Source organism: Caloenas nicobarica, chromosome 5 (assembly GCF_036013445.1).
Source record: "Caloenas nicobarica isolate bCalNic1 chromosome 5, bCalNic1.hap1, whole genome shotgun sequence".
Classification (NCBI taxonomy): domain Eukaryota; kingdom Metazoa; phylum Chordata; class Aves; order Columbiformes; family Columbidae; genus Caloenas; species Caloenas nicobarica.
Window position 1 is genome coordinate 36,637,485 of NC_088249.1, and position 16,680 is coordinate 36,654,164.

Sequence of the window (16,680 nt, forward strand, 5' to 3'; positions counted from 1 at the left end):
GTTAAGAAAAATGTACAAATATACATAATGTCAGATTTCCCCAAAGGCACAGAGAAATGCAGGTGGGAAAGGGAGGGGAGCCGAGGAGCAGCAGCCAAGTGGAAAATCTGAAGCTTTATTAGCGCTCTGTTTTCCACATGGAGCACTGTGGGGTTTTGTCTTCTTTGCCTGAGATAAGAGATGTGCAGCTAGCTCATCCAGGTGCCTTGCAGGGCAGGCAGGTTATCTGTTCTGCCTGCCAGTCCTGCCTGTAGTTTGCTTAAACATCTCTGTGTCTCTGCTGTGCCTTAGCTGTTGGACTGGAGCTGTCAGAGGTGGGTGTGTGGAAAGGGCAGGACGATGAATAGAATCATAGAACGTCCTGAGTCTGAAGGGACTCACAAGGATCATCGAGTCCAACTCCTATCCCTGCATATGACAACCCTTAGATTCACACCATGTGTCTGAGGGCATTGTCCAGTCTTTTCTTGAACACTGTCGTGCTTGGGGCTGTGACACCTCCCTGGGGAGCCTGTTCCAGTGTTCCACCACCCTCTGGGGGAAGAACCTTTTCCTAATATCCAACCCAAACCACCCTGGCACACACGTAACCTCAATGAGCCCTTCTTTGGGGAATATGTGCTCTTCGGATGCAACACATTCAGCTCAAAAAGCTTCAGCTACCCACTGCCCATCTGGCTTGCTTTCCTATGAAATGAAGTGTTGGCAGTTGCTCTGTCTCTCCCACCTCCCCTAGTTGTGACCTCTGTCCACCAAGCTTAATGGAGACACAGAGACCTCAAAGATGATCTGACTCTTCATGTTTCAGATCTGAAAGTAATAGAAACTTTTTTTTTTTAATTTATAGCTGAAGAACAGTGGAATTTGCCAAGCAGGGTCTGGGCTAATCTCGTGCCTCAAGGTGGGAGCTGCTTCTCTCACATCCCATGCCAGTGCTGCAGGAAGCATCTCTCAGTGGGAAGATGGAGGAGACCGGGGCCTCTGGCTGCGGGGTGATCTTGGCTGTTCATAGGTAAGGCACAGGGACTTGGCAGGGTTTGGGTATTTCACAGACAAATGATAATAACCATGGTCTTTAGGGAGCAGCTGGACTGCAAAAGGCAAGATGTACCGAGGGAGATGGGAAAATGTCCTCTGATTGCTTAGCTGCTCTTGGAAGGCACAACAAGGAAGCTTTAGTGCATTTGTCATGTCAACCAGAGTCTTAGGAACCTGGTCTCTTGACTGAAGTGGAGAGCTGAGAGTTCCTCCTCTGCAGTTACTGTCATATATGTGATCTTGAAGGAGTCACCTGGGGAGTTGTGAGCTATTTGTATCACCCAGCTTTCAGTAGAGAGCCTTATCTTCTCAGCCTTTTTCTGTAATCTCATTTTATACCTTCCCCATCCATGAAAAGGGGCCGATCTCGGGCAGCCACCAGGCAGGGGACAGTGGCTCATCCTGCCTGTGTGTGCACAGAAGGTCCCAAGGTGCTAACAGCAAAACTGCTGGAGCTGATGCCCTGTGTTAGTCCTGATAAGAACCTGGTTTCACAGCTCTCTGTGCCAGGAGTTCTCCTTGCTCTTTTACAGTGGCAGCAGACCTGGACTCTTTATATTTAAATCTTGAAAGCAGAGCTTTTTCAACAATGCCTTAAGTTGCCCTCTTGCAGCCCAGAGGGCTGCCCCTGTATAGAGTGAGCTGTGGGGCTGGCAGGCCCTGCAGCTCTGCCCCAACAGGACACTTTATGTGGGAATGAGACCCCCCACCTTCTGCTGAAAATAATGCACAGCACCCTCTGAAACCCTATTCCAAGACATACGTGTTTCACCCAAGGTCACTTCTTTTCTGGCTCAGACTTAGTGCTTGGTTAGTTCTTCACAGTCGCTTAAAAGCTCTTCCTGTGTTAATGTCCTCTCTTTACTATACAGTACCCAATATATCCAACCATCAAAACCTTTTGCTCTCAGAGGGACAGGTTTGGCATAGGGGGTGTTTATGGGAGGGCATCATGTGTGCACAAAGCTGAATACCGTTTTTCCTGTGTTTGTCTTACCCTGCCACCAAGAGGCACCTCAGGGCAGGTGGGAAGAGTCACACTGCACTTTCATAGCATCTTGGTGGCATTACTCTCCCAGAAACAGTAATAAAGCTGTGGCCTGTGGGCTTGCAGTGACAGTTAAGCTCCTCGTTTTGTTCCAAGCCCTGGCTGTGTTATCTGTCAGGAAGATAATTCCTTGACCTTGCGGTTGGGGGATGAGCGCTTTGCTTAGTGATTAAGCCACTGCAGTAGATAACACACTATGTTTAATCCCTTTGGTAGTTGGTCCCAGGAAGAGGGGGGGATGCAGAAAGGGCTGCAAAAATACAGCAGCTTGCAATAGGTCTGGAGACCTCAGAAACTGTGGCAACAGCACAGAAACTATGGCTGTATATGCCCATCCTCCTAAGTTAATTTGGTGGCAGACTGGGAACAACTGGCCTATCTAGGGCACTATTTTATCAAGTGATAGAGCCATATGGTACAAAAGCCCGCAGCCGTCTGAGGGCTTAGGCATGTCAGAAATCAGGGAGTCTCTGTGTGTATTGATCCTGTCTGCTAGCTGGCATATATAAAAAGAAGATTTATAATTATTTTTCCTCCACTCTGTCAATGGGGGAAGGGATTCCTGAATAACCAAGTAACCCTTGCTGACTCGAGCCAGGGAAGGATGAGATACAGCCTTTTGTGCTGCTTCAAAGTTGTGCCTGAGATCTCACTGCGAAGCACGCAGCTGGCGTGCTGGAGAGAGCCCCACAAGCCTGCCTTGATGCCCAAGCAAGTGCAGCAAATGCTTCAGAATGTGGAAGCATGACCAGGTTTCAGGATTGTACAAGTCATCGAGGGTTGAAGTCCACTCCCCTGGTGATATTTAGGGTCCTGCCTGCAAGTGAAATCAGAGTCAGAGGTTTGACTGACAAGGGCTGACCTAGGAGGTTTCATCCTCCCAGCCAGCCGTCTGTCCCCTTTTCTGCTGAGAGTCTGCTTCTTGCCCCTGCCAGAGAAGGAGAAAACAGGGACATGAGCCAACATCCAGCCTGCCAGTGGTGAAGCACTATCTTTCTTGAGGGTGACCCATTATTTTTTGAGCAAGCCTCTCTTCCCATACCATCACCGCATAGTTGAGGATTACGATTTGCCTTTAATCTGTCTTTTCCCTTCCAGAAGGTCCCTGCCTTCCTTGGAAACAGCCCCAGCCTCGGGTTGCCTTTGGCTGTGTTGTCACCCCTGTTCGGACACAGGAATGTGCTAGTTGTCACCGTGTGCTTGCCTTTGGGCAATTGACCTTATCAGGCATAAACGCAGCCCTGTGGTCTGATGACTGAAGCGAAAGGGCTGCTTGCAGATAAAGCCGTCCATGGATCTGGCCTTTGTGTGAAACTGCCAGCCAGCTCTCCACTCTCCTAATGAGAACTGTGCTACGGGCATGTCGTGGGTCTCTACCAGCCCCTGTCAGTTTGACATTAGATTTGGTATTTAAGGGAAAAAAAAAAAAAGAAGAAACAGAATTAAAACAAGCTTCAACAGAAATGTGCTTCCTCATCCTCTGCTCTTGAGCTAGATACCTCTCCTGCAGCTCACCCTCCTGATCCTAGCACTGACCCACCATAAAATCCTTTTAGTGACAGCTCACATTCAAATGCTAAGAGAAATGCTCCTCATCACTCTCTGCTTCACAGGAGCCCCCTGTGCACCCTTGGCTGCTGCCCGAGAGCCTAAAGAGTAGCAGGTTAGCTCAGGCTCCCTCCTGGTCTACGGTCATGGGGTGCTGCCTGCCAGCCCCCGCGGACCAGCACCCACGCAAGCATGGGCTGGGGGAAGCCACTGGGCTGGGGTGCTTCAGACTACATATCTCTGCTAGTGTTAAAGGAGGAGTCTTCGACAGGAAGGAGACCTCAAAAAATGCAAAATTCATCGTGACTCTCATCTAGGATCCCGGTCCTATTTTTGTTAAATTGTTCACTTGTTTAACTCCTCCATGCACTTATCCCAGCCAGCTCCACGGAGCTTGTTTCTCTTTTTCCTCCTTACTCTTACCACGCATTCAGGACTTGTTTCTTTGCTGTAGTGGTATGAGAGCCATCATCGCTGGAGATGTCTAAAACAGCTTTTATACATTTCTCCACTCACTCAGCTCTCCAGCCACTCCCAAGCCTTGTTGGAAAACACCTCTCCTTTCTTACCTGTGGTCCTAAGTACCTTCCACCATTCTTCATTCCTTGAGGGTATCTGAAATGTTGTGTGAAAGGAGCTGTTTGCCATGCACATTTCTGTTGCACAAGACCTATAAACTGCATCTCCTAGGATTTGAAGGCTATTTAAATCTCCCATTTTGCCATTTCTTTCTTCTCTCTCACATGTACCAATTCTTTCCTTTCCTCTGGGAAGACATTTTATCCCTTTGCATTTGTGCCTCCAACTTCTTCCAGACAAAAGACATTGCTAGCATTATACCCTATACATCTGATACATTGAATCCCCAGCCAGCCTTGCCTGCTTGCAGGATGCCTCTCTGTACCTGAGCACATTGTGGTGTGTTGTCATGGAGAGGACTCAGGCAGCATTGCTAGGTCAGCTGGTGCCATGCAGTATGCGAGTTTATAGAGTGCTGGCATCAGGATGGAAGGACAGGCCCCCTGCAGATTCCAGGAGACTCTGCAGAGGTTCCCTTGGTAGCTGCATTACAGTAAATTTTCTGTGCATTTGGGGACTCGTAGGCTGTGACTGAATCACGTGGCATCTGTGTTATAGCACAGTGTCTTTGCAGGGAGAGATCTGCAGGTTCCCAGAGACTACAGGAGCTACGAGAAATACATAGAGTGGGACAGTGTAGTCTGATCAGAGACACTTGGAGAGGACAGTAGCTCTGGGTGTGAACATCACTGCCATCATTTTCTACTTTCACAATTTTTTGATCAAACTGTAAATAAAATGCATTGAAATACCTGACTGTGCAAAGAAGTACGTGCAAGTTCTTAGAAATGCTGTAGGAATCAGAGAAAACAACTGTTACAAGACAGAGTGCCTTCTGCCTGGAAAATACTAGGACTCACAGCACCCAAGAAATGTGAGTTGGAGTGACAGCTACCCTGCAAAGTGATATGGAGTGTATCCACAGCAAACCTAAGATGTCAGGTGCTCTAACCAGTGTTGCATAAAGCCCCAAAGCGTCCCTCGGCCTGCCCACCCGCCTGGCATTTTCTGAGAGCAGGCAGGTCAGCTCTGGTTTTCTAACACAATCCTCCCTGGCACGGCAGCAGGTGAAACTGCTAGCAGAAAAAGCATTATCACGACTCAGAGTTGTTATGATATGTCTAAAATTCCCTTCATGACAAGTCATGCAGGCCTATTTAAGCTAATTATTAATTTCCTGATAGAGCTCAGGATGGGTTGAAAAGCTCGTAAGGGTAAGCTGGAGAACACTGGACCAGTTAGCCCACCCTAGGCTCTTCACTGCTAAACTGCTGGGGGTGACTGAGCTAGCCTGTTTAACACTGACTTGATTATATCCACACCTCACTGGCAGTCATTGCAGTGGTGACAGGGTGGAGGTACCTCAGACAGGCTGCAACCTCGCCCCAAAGCACAGGCGATGATGACTGCAGAAATGAAAGCTTCTCTCTCATGCAAGAAGGGACATCACTTCCCATGCCAAGCACTGGTCTAACCACGGAGGGCAAACACCTGATTTCTTCTAGTGCTGCTAGTGCTCGCCCCATTCATGTTACACTGTCTGGGAAAGCAATTCAAGGGAAGCAAATTAGCAGTGGTGCTGCTATTTAAAAGTCAAACAGTGGCAACCCTTTGCTATGCCGCAACACCCTAGTCCTTCTGTAGGTTTTCAATCTACACCACCCAAAGCTCAGTTTCAAACAGTTCCTGCAGTTGCCCATGCACGGGCATGCCTCAGTTTAAGGAAGAGCAGAGCAAATTAGTTGGCTTGAAGCCTCTACAGGCAAGTGGAGACTTGGCTGCACCTTGTGGCCGGCTCCCCAGGTACCAAGCTGCAGGCGTGAGCTAGGAAATAAGGACACCTTTAATCTGGTGGGAGCAGAAAAAGGTGCAGAGGCTTTTAGCGTCTGGATGAGGGCTGCAGAAATCCCTCCATGAGAGCAAAATGTCCCTTCTCCATTGGGCTTCATGTCACACGTGGGCTGAGTCCACCCAGGAAGGCTGTGTAGCGGTCCCTCCACAGTGAAAATACTGCTTTTCTGTTAATGGATCTCACCTTGTGTTTCTTTGATCTCACTTTTTTCTTCAAGTCTGAGGAAGCAGCTGTTACTGAGAGGTAAATATGTAATGTGGGCAGGAGACAGGTGCACAGGTAGCAAAGCTTGCGAAAAGAATGGGTTCTCTCCTAGGGTCTAACAAAATTAGTGCAATTTGGCACTTAACAAAACTCCCAACTTCTGGCATAATGCTCAGGGCTTTTTTTCAGGAGGGAAGGGAAAACGTCTTTCTGCTTTACCTACACATTATGTTTTGAGTTTCCTTCCTCATTTATTTTCCCGTCTCTTATAAATCATTAAATAATTGTCAAAAATAGCACTGCTTACTTTGGAAGTGATTAAAAACTAAATTATCCCATCACCCTCTTACAAACCAAAACATTACTACTAGCATCTGACAGAGCCAAATCTCTTACTCCCCACTGTTTAGCTTGCTGTCTGACAAGGTGCCTCTGTGCCAGCTGCTCTTCCCTTCAGCTGTGCTGAGCTGTTTAAGCAGATATTGCTTTGCAAACACCCAGGAACACAATGTGCAACATGGGGTATTGACAAGCTTGTCACCCAGCCTAAAAATAACAACTGATGTGTGATCCTCCCATCCCATTGCCCGGGTACAGTGCAAGCAGGGGGAAATTTCCACCAAGCTCTGGAAGCATAACCTATCCCAAGCCATGATGACTGACATAAATAATAAAAAGGTTAATATATCTAGGCTGTATTAATTCCTGGAGTAACTGCTGGCTCTAGGTAGGTAACTAATGGGATGAACTCTGCCCTGTAACTTTAATGTGCCAAAAGTAAGTGTTACTGTATGCTGTCATACATACGGATGTAAGCAATTCTAGCTAGCCAGGATGGTATAAGGAATCTCAGTCCATGCCTGCTCTTTCATTAACATTTCCATCTGCAGCTCCTGCCCATTTCTGCTAATGCACATTTCTCCTACTCTGCTTCTGTCCTGAGTTCCCAGCGCAGCCTTGTCTGTGCCACTCACCTTCAGCCTCGTCATTTAAAAGCCTACAGATAAATTTTAGACCATTCCAGTGCTTCAAGGTTTGAGCGCAATGCCCAGAAGTGGAGGCTGGCACCTTAAAACCTTCATCCTCCATGAAACACCAGCTGCAGAGCAGGAGCCACAGGAGCTGCCACAGCAGGGGCACAGGGACATCCTTCCCTTGCAACAAGGAGCAGTTCATTAGAGGGCTGCTCAGGGAACACGGAGGATGTGAGTGAGAGCTCCAGCTAACCGAGTGCCAGCGTGGCCCGGGGCAAGTCACATCAGTTCTTTCTGCTTCAGTTTTCCCGTACTTAGGCTGCTGGCAATAACTGGTTTAACTCACAGCCAGGTCCTGAGATTGGATGCGGGGAGCTGTGTAAAGCACGTAAGAACAAAATAGCACTGGCAGTTTAGTTTTGTAATACAGGATATTTCTTACTGCGAGAGTGGTTTTTTAATGCGAGGGATTTCTTGCTGAATGGCAAGCATGTACGAGATGAATGCAAACTTGCCAGAGAATTTGGGTCTTTTCAGACTAGAATGCTACAATAACAAGCTTGTGTTTCACAGCAAAGAGCAATGCTCCAAGGATGGGCCAAAGACAAAGAAGTCAGACCTAGAATTGAATTTTTTATGCCCTCACATTAAGAGGCATACAGGATGTGGGGCACATCCCATTAAGAAGCCTCTGAACACTGGCCTTCCCCAGAGCGCTGGTTGCCCTGCACAAATGGAAAATATGTTTCCAGGTATCTTGTACAGAAGAGTTTTGCATTTTTTCCTCTTCCCAGTGTTTTCCCTTCAAAATACCATCTAGTAACATCTCACCAAAAAGAGGGGCAGAGCTGCCTCCTGCCTAAGAAGCAGGGGCATTTTGATTTTCTCACCATGTCTCAGTACTGGCTCTTCTCAGTGGGTGCTACTTGCTTGCCAATGGCTTGTGGGGCTGCACTCCCACAAGAAGTTGCATTAGGGGCCCCAACACCTCCTGTTAGAACATGCCTGTACCGTGCTGCACAGTAGTGTCACGGGGCTCATTTCCAGATGAACTGTGATAAGCCAGTGTCTTCCTGATCTTTGCCTATGACAGCCTTCTTTTCAACTGTGGCAGCTAAGTCCAGTTCTAACTAACTTAATTCCCTAGGACCCTGACTCAGCAAAGCATTAAACGAGCTTAAACTTGTATGCTCTGAAGGGAGTCCATGTGATCTGAGAGCACCTCTGTTCCCCTGGATGTGGTGGCTGCTCTAATGAACAACAGCACAATCCCAGGTCCGGAAAGCAGAACTGTCTGCAAGGAGAGGCACAGTCATCACCTGCAGTGTGCTGCATCTAACTAGTTTTGTGTCTCATTTGTATACTCCCATGCATATCTGCTTTACGAAGAACAAAAAAAAAAATACAAAAAACCCACCAAAACCACAGACAACCCACCCCCCGCCCCCTAAAACCCAAACAAAAACAAAACAAAAAACCCCTTGAAAAATGGCATGGTAACTAACATTTTTGTCTTCACAGAGGAAGAACACCCACAGCTGAAAGCAAATCTCTTATTTTGTGTAACAACTGGTGGCAATGAGAAGCCATCCTCAGGTAGGATGTAATCAGCCTGGCTTTCTCTGAGGTCATGTCCTGGAAAATGTCACTTCCTTGAAGAAGTCACTTCCCTGATGACAATGAGCAGAGGTGGCTCTGGGGCTGTTTTTAGTAGAACTTCTGGAAAAACTAGTGGTTGATGGACTTTGTATTGCAAATTCTGTGTTTCCCACATCTCCCTGTCCAGGCTTGGCTTAGTAAAGACATGCACATGAAAATATGTCCCCTCTCAGACCTGTGTGCACTGCATATTCAGCATTTGTTTAGTGAACAGAATTCCCCTGGCATCAGGATAAATTTTAGCACAGAATGAGCCTGGAGCCCCATAAACATAATGAAAGAAACACAGTAGGTAACCAAGGTGAGAAATCTAATCCTCACATCTCTCTTATCCACGCAGTGAAAACTGGGTTAAAAAATACCTTGTAAAATATTAACTAGTTGTGGTGCAGCTGCTCCTCCTAATAGCTTTTGCATGGGTCAGCCAAATTCAACCTTGACAGAGAGGTTGTTTTAGTGATGAATTTTGTGAGAAGAGGCAGCATGCAGAGGAGACTATTGGCACTCTCACTGGCACTGAAGGGCTCCAGCTTTAGCCCCGATGCTGTTAAAAGCTAGACAATCCACATAAGCAAAATAGTCTGTGAACACTCAAAATGTGTGAAAGATTCAACCAGAGCTCAGGGAAAAGAAACTGCTCTTTAAAGATTCTCCCCAACATGTGAGTTCTCTGATGTCTAATACAAGATGAACTAATCCTGCAGCCTTGGTTTCACTGAAGTGAGAATCACAGGGCACCCGTCTGTCTGACAGACTCTTCCAGTACTGTGTGCTTGATCCTGTTGTCTCACTAGGCAAAATGTTAATATATAATGATGGGAGTCCTACCTGAAAATGAATCCCAGGACTTGGTCCTGGAGCTCTTTTTAGAGGTGCATCCATGTGTCAGTGTTTGGCTTTAGATTTGAATGTTTAGTGGCATTGGATCCAGTGGTTGTCCCATTAGATCTACGGGATCCAATGTGAAATGGGGAGCTAGACTCCAAGTGTTCAGCAATTGAAACCTGGGAATTTGATCCTTTCTGGATCTAAGATGTATTATCGGTCAAAGAAGTTTCCTGGTAATTGTTCTTTTGTTGCTGTTGCTTTTAAAGCACAGGTATTTCAAGGTCCAGTGGTCATTCCGCTGCATGCACACACATGGCCTAGAAGCAGTTATACCTTATAATACAGCAATAGCCTAAAACATGTTTTCTAATCCCAGAAGAGGAACAACCTAAGTTATTTTTCCGCAGGAACTAACTGAATGCCACCAGCTGCTCCTCTGCTCTAAATAAGCCATGATCTACTTCTGAGCTGTGAGGCAACATGTTGCTTGCTTTTGGTTCTTCCTGACCTGCAGCTCAGTATCAAAAACATCATATAAGCCTCATCTAAAAGGGCCATATTTTTTACATGTGTCCCAGGGTTTAATTTCTGTTCCCACAGAAATCCAGGAGTAAAACTCCTTCTCAAATAAACAGAAGCATAAGCAGACCCAAGAAATACCTCTCATGCCTCTGCCCAACTTGCTGACTTAATTTTCCATGCTGCAATTTTAAACAACTTATAAATTCCATTGACTTTCATAGACTTTGGACTAGAACCACAACAGAAATAAAAAACATACATACACAAATTAATGTATTTTGGAAAAAAATATTTTTTCTTAGATTGCACATTCAAAACTTGAGCTGCACGCTGCATGATACAGGAACAGTAGTTTGCCAATCCAGTTACCACTATGTAGGTGTGTTTTGATTAGTTTGGCTGTAGCCCCTAGGTATCAAACTCAGTCAGCAGCAGGAGATGGACCCCAGATGTAATTACAGTCAGTGGCCAAGACATCTCAAGGGCTGTAAAACGTTCTCGGTCAACATTAGAAATGCCCTGTCAGAGGGAGGCTTGGACAAAGCCTTCACATAGACTGCAGTAGACCATCAGGTGAAAACTGCTGTTCCAGTCAGAGCCTGTGTCTGCTCATTCACCCACCACACTTTGCCTTCTTTCTGCTGTTTCCCAGCTCTCCCCATTTGCCATCTGCTAAATGGACCAAGCAGTGAACTTCAGCCACGATGCGATGACAAGAGGAGCAAGAGCCCTCACATCCGTGCTGGCAGGCTTTCTCTGCAGCCCTGAAGGCTAAAAACAAGTTGAAATCTTGGCTATGCTGGAGTCACTGCAGGTTTTATCCCAATTCCAATGCTGCCAGGGAGCAAGGGAAGTTTTGTGCAGGCTGGATTCGGGCCTCTGGGCATCTCTTTTCTAGGTCTTTGCAGCTACAAGGGCACACACGGACCACTGCAGTACAAACAACACATGAAGACAACTTTTTTATCAAGGACATTCTCTGGTGTTACAGCAGGACTGGTTTCACTGTTCAGACTGATTGCTGTTTCGAGGGTGAGGGTGGGGGGACAGACTCCGAGCTGGAAACAGTAATGCAGCTGCCCTTCCCACAGCTACCAAGATTTTTAGATTTCAGTGTTAATCAGTGCTTTTCACCAACAGGTATGTTTTACTTGAATAACCACTCAAATAAATAAATAAATAAATAAATAAATAGTACTTTGTGCTTTGTTAGCATCACTTGTCCAAAGTCTTTGAAGTGTTTTTTCTGAGTGTTACTATTTCCTGCAAGTCCCAGCAATCCCAAGAGCCTGACTCTGCTTCCGTTTATATCAACAGGAGCAAGCTCAGCCTCTGGGGACTTGCCTGGCATTACACAGTGAGCCAATGACTGAGGGAGCAAACGTCACTCAGGTGCCCTAATTCCTGCTTTTATGCTGCCTGCCCTCAACAGCACCAATTGTACCATGATTCAAAGAGCAAGTTCCATCAAAACCAAAGAAAATCCCCACTTGCTTCATTTTCAACACTGTTTGTATAATGTCTCCAGCCCTGCAGGGTACCAGGGTGTGTTTGGTCTACTGTTGCTGCTGTTCATTTAACACTTTCCTTAAAGCCTTCTAAGAGGTTTTTGACCTGCTGTCACCTCCTGGGAAATTCTGGTAAGCAATCTATGCATGCAGGACTGCATGTCTGTGCTGTATGTCAACCTTCTGGTTTTCTCTTCTACTGTGCTGTATGTCAGAGACATCCACAAGGAAACAAGATCCTGGCTGTTCTTGCTGCTTCTCCTCCACATGCCAGGTCCGATGCTGTCACCACAGCAACCCAGCACAACATCATGGATGGTGGAACAGAGAGCTGGCACTGCCCGGAGCCAGAAAAGAAACAGCAGAAAGTGCCTGGTTCGGTTGTGTGCTCATAACTGCAACCCAGCAGAGAGTAAACGTGGAAACCTGGAGCAGACACTCTTTTCTTGAATACTGTGCAGGGCGGTAGGTAGGCTTTTCACATTTCCAGTGCATTAATGGCAGAAAGACTCGGTTCCCTCTAACCCGTACTGAGTTAGAGTTATAAAAAAGCTGTGCACCTCATCTAAGAGAGTCTGTAATGTATCTTATTTTGTGCATCTACTCTTTCTTGTGCCCTATATAAGAATACATCTGTTAGCACCAGTGGACAGACAAATGCTGCCCTGCTCAGCAGACTATGATAAGAGCTGGGTAAAGGTCTCATTGTATGCAGCTCATAGAACCATTAAGTTAGAAAGGACCTCTGGAGGATACCTGGTCCTACCTCCTGCTCATGGCAGGCCAAGCTGGATCCGGCTGCTGAGAGTCTCCTCATGTTTTGAGAGTTCCCAAGGGTGGCAATTTCTCTATGTAATCTGTTTGCAGATTTCTATTTACAAATGATTGACAAGTTTGGCACAAAGGCCAGATTCCACAGGTTCATTCATTTTTATATCCTAATGAACAAGCGGGTTGTGCGGGTGCCTGTCAGTTTGTGGATTGCCCACAAACTTCTCTCCTTCTCCTCTTCCTCTCAAAGAATAAATTGTACAGATGTTTGCAAGAGAAACTTCGACAGGAGAAGGAGAGGTGAGGATGCCTGGCAGGGGCAACAGTTGCAAACAGCAAAAGTGAAATTGTGTTGTTGAGCACTTCTAACAGCTTCTGCCCAGCTCTGATCATAATGTCTACTTACATGGTGTTATGAGGTCTTGATCTGTGCTTTCTCTTGCTCGGTACCAGCGGCAGGTGCAGGGGTACCCAGGGGCACACGACATTTTGTACTCCAGCCCTCCTCACCTTAGGCACGGGAGGGCAGCCACTTTGAAAATGCAGTCCCGTAACTTAAACCAAGCTGCCTGTCACTCAAGCCAGAATCAGCTGGGGTGGTTTTGGTTCTTAGACAATAGGCTCTAGTAGTCAGTAGTTTCTGCTGTCTGCATTTCCAACTGAAAAGAGTGCAGCTGTAGTCAGCTCCAGTGTAGACAATCAATCGGTAATTCACAGGCTTCAAGGAGACTACTTCTGCAGCCCTCTCTGAGAAAACACATGTGCTTGTGGGGTGGAGGACAAAAAAATCTCACTTCCCCTCTATAAATATGACTGAGGTCAGTCCTTAAAACATGCCTGGAACAAAAACATATTTTAAAAAGTACGTGAAATAGCTGCCACGTTTTTGTGCGGTACCCTGTTCCCTCAAAATAATTAGGGTTGCTGTTGGTTGCTGTTGTTTTTTAAATGTTAATATGAAGGAGCTTCCTGATGCATTAGCATGGACTACCAGTTATGTATCCCAGCTCATCCACGACAAAGCCTTTCATTTCTTATTCAGGTGGGCATGCAGTTCTGCTTCCAAGGCCATCTTGTCAAAGGTGCGCACGTTTGTCTCCTCCCGTACTTTTTCCCGGACATGGAAGGACGCCCGAGCAACAGACCTGGCATTTTCTAAGACAGTCTTCTTCTCCTTGAAGATCTGCTCACTCCTCTCCAGCTTCCTCTCTATAGAGAGGAGGATCTCCCTGCGCCGTAAGTCCTCATACTGTTCCACCTTTTGCTTGTTCATCTTCTGTACTTTCTCTTTCTCCAGACGGCTCAAGACCACCTTGCGGGCTTTTTCTTGGACAGCCTCTTCGGCTACCTGGGCAGCATGCTGGAGCTTTCTCTCTGTCTCTCTAGCCATGGCCTCCAAGTGCTCTTTCTGCTCTCTTTCCTTCTTCTCTGCTGCCAGTTTGGCTCTCTGGATCTGCATATCCTCTCGCCTGGCCTTCTCCCTCAGCTCCTGGTTTCTCTTCTCCACTAGCTGCTCATAGTTCTCCTGAGCCTTGGTCAAACTCATCTCCAGGGAGGCCTTCAGCATTTCCTTCTCTTCTGCCTCTTGCTTGGCCAGTTCCTTGAGCAACGCCTCGTGCTTCAGCTTCTCTGCTTGGTTGAGCAGTTTCTTCTCCTTCTGCAACTGCACCTCCTTCTTCAGCCTCTTCTGCGCAGCCATGGACAGCTTCTCTTGCAAGAGCTGCTCCTCTCGCTCCCGGTGCTCTTTCTTGCCCTCCTCCTTTGCCTTCAGGTTGTGCTCTTGATGGAGCTTCTTCTGCTTGTCCTCCTGCACAGCCCTCTCCAGCCTCTCCCTTCGCAGCCGCTCCTGCTTCTCTGCTTGCTCCCGCCACCTCTCCTCACACACCAGGCGTTGTCTCTGCTTCAGCAAGGTGACCTCCTCCTGCTCCTGGCTCAGCCTCCCACGCCGCTTCTCCACCTGGCTCTCCCACATCCGCTGGCCCTGCAGGAGAGCCCTCTGCTTCTCCTTCTCCTCCTGCTCCTTGCGCTGCTCTGCCAGGCGCCGCTGGCTGTCCCACTGCAGGTGGGCCGCCTGCCGCTGCTCCCGCAGGAGGCTGGCCTCCTGGTGCTTGGCGATCATCAGCGCCGCGATCTTCTTGTCCCTCTCGGGCACCTCCGACAGGCCCTTCCTCCTCTTCACCTCTCTGACGATCCTCTCCACTCTCTGGGCGGTCTGGGGAGAGTGGCTGAGGTCGCCCAGGCTGAAGCTGCGCCCCAGCAGGGCGCCGTTGGTGGCGGCTCCCCCCCGGCCCCGGCCGCCCCCCTTGCCCCCACGCTCCCGCAGGCTCTCCCCGCTGTAGGAGGATGAGGCCCCCGACTCGGAGGAGGTCTTGCCCCAGCTGCCCTCACGGCGCTTCTGCAGCGAGTCCAGCGAGTGGCTCTTGGCCTTCGCGCCCCCCGCTGCCCCGGCCTTCCCCCCGCCGTGGGGCCGTGGCCCGCTGGCGGTGGCAGCAGCGGCCCGGGGGGCGACGCGGGCGGCGGGCGAGGGCGGCAGGCTGCCGAGGGGCGCCAGGATCCGCCTCTTCTCCTCCCGGATAATCCTCTCCCGTTCCTCCCGGCACTGCTGCAGCTTGCGGCGCCGCTCCCGCTCGTAGGCCTCGTAGAGGCCGGCGGCCACCCGCATGGAGCGCCCCGGGGCCTCCCGCAGCAGGTCCCCCAGCGCCCGCGGCAGCAGCTCCACCGGCCGCACGGCGCAGCGGGCACAGGCCTCCAGCGACCGCGGGCTGGTCAGCACGTACCGGCTGCCCTCCGCCGCCGCGCTGTCGAAGTTGTACAGGTCCAGGTGCAGCAGCGGCGATTGCTCCCTGGGACGGGCCGGCTCTCCCGCCGCTGCTCCCCCGGGCGCTGCCGGGCAGGGCTGCGGGGGAGGCTCAGCCGGCGGCTCCACCATGGCTCGGCCTGCAAGAGAGAGAGCGGCGGCGGGTGAGCGGGGCGGCGGGCGAGCGGGGCGCAGGGTCCCCTTTTGTCTCCCAGGGAAGGCGCAAGGGCAGGGCGTGCAGGAGGAGCTGGAGAGGGGCCGCGGGGTCTGCAGCGGGGGTGCCCAGGCTGGGGGAGTGCAGCTGGGGCGCGTCTGCAGAAGGAGTGGGGCAGGTTGCGTGGGTGTTTGGGGGGGCACGGTGTCTGATGGGGTGGGGTGGGTTTGGGGCAGCGGGATGTTTGGGCGGGCAGTGGGGGTGTTGGGAGTGTGTGCTCAGGCACCGTAGGGTGATGGGCGCGTGGGTTGTGCATGGGGATGTGCGTGGGGGCGTTTGGGGTGATGGAGGTGTTTGGGGTGCCGGTGGGGTGCGTTCAGAGTCCCTGCAGTATGTCTGGGCTGTGGGCGCAGGCGTGTTTGTCTGCGAATGGGAGTGCCGGGGGTGCATGGTGTCTGCCTGGGCCAGGGGTGCGGGAGTTCGGGTGGGGGTGTTGGGCTTTGAAGGAGGATGCCTGTGGTGCTCCGGGCTTGGCAAAGCGGCGGACGGGGGTGTTTGGGGTGGGGGGCGTTTGAGCGGTGGACGCGGGTGTCACGCAGGGCTGGGTGCGGGACCGGGACCTCCCCCCCCGGGCCGGTGCCCACGGCGCAGGACGGAGCCCCCCGCGGCACTCACCGGGCGGGCGCGGCGGGCAGCCCCGCGCTTTGTCTCGGTGCCGGCAGCCTCGGGGATCAGGCGGGCGGCGGCGGCGGCTCCTCCATGGCACCCCGGGCCCCGCGCGACGCCCCCACCTCCGGGGCGGCGGCGGCGGCGGGCACGGCGGCCGCCCGCAGGCTGCGGCGCCCCGCGCTGCCCGCTGCAGGCCCCGCGCGGGGGGCGGGCGGAGGCGGGCGCGGGGGGAACCCGCCCCGCAGCCCCGCGGTGGGGCCGGGCCGGGCCGGGGGCAGCGCCGCTGCCGGGCAGGGGTCCCGCCCCTCGTCCCCCCCCCACCACGAGGGGCCGGGCCGGGCGCTGCTGCGGCGGGAGCGGCGTCGGGGCTGGCTCGGGCAGTGGGCAAACGCCCGGCCCGCCAGGCGTGTATCCTTCTCTGCAGGCATCCTCCGTCCGTGTGCGCATCCCTCCATCCCGGCGTCCTGCCGTGCATCTGCCCCTCCGTGCACGCATCCTTCCCTGCAGACCTTCCCCATACGAGCGGCAT

The 16,680-nt window shown here is 50.7% G+C and overlaps 1 protein-coding gene across 1 annotated transcript; it reads right to left on the minus strand.

The window, feature by feature from the left end:
- Window positions 1–10,520: 10,520 nt before the first annotated feature.
- Window positions 10,521–16,344, minus strand: CCDC177 (coiled-coil domain containing 177). The gene is made up of 2 exons (XM_065636481.1): window positions 16,158–16,344; window positions 10,521–15,468 (listed from the first exon to the last, which is right to left on the minus strand). The coding sequence occupies exon 2, from the start codon at window positions 15,458–15,460 to the stop codon at window positions 13,559–13,561; it is 1,902 nt and encodes a 633-aa protein (XP_065492553.1). The 5' UTR covers window positions 15,461–15,468; window positions 16,158–16,344; the 3' UTR covers window positions 10,521–13,558.
- Window positions 16,345–16,680: the final 336 nt, after the last annotated feature.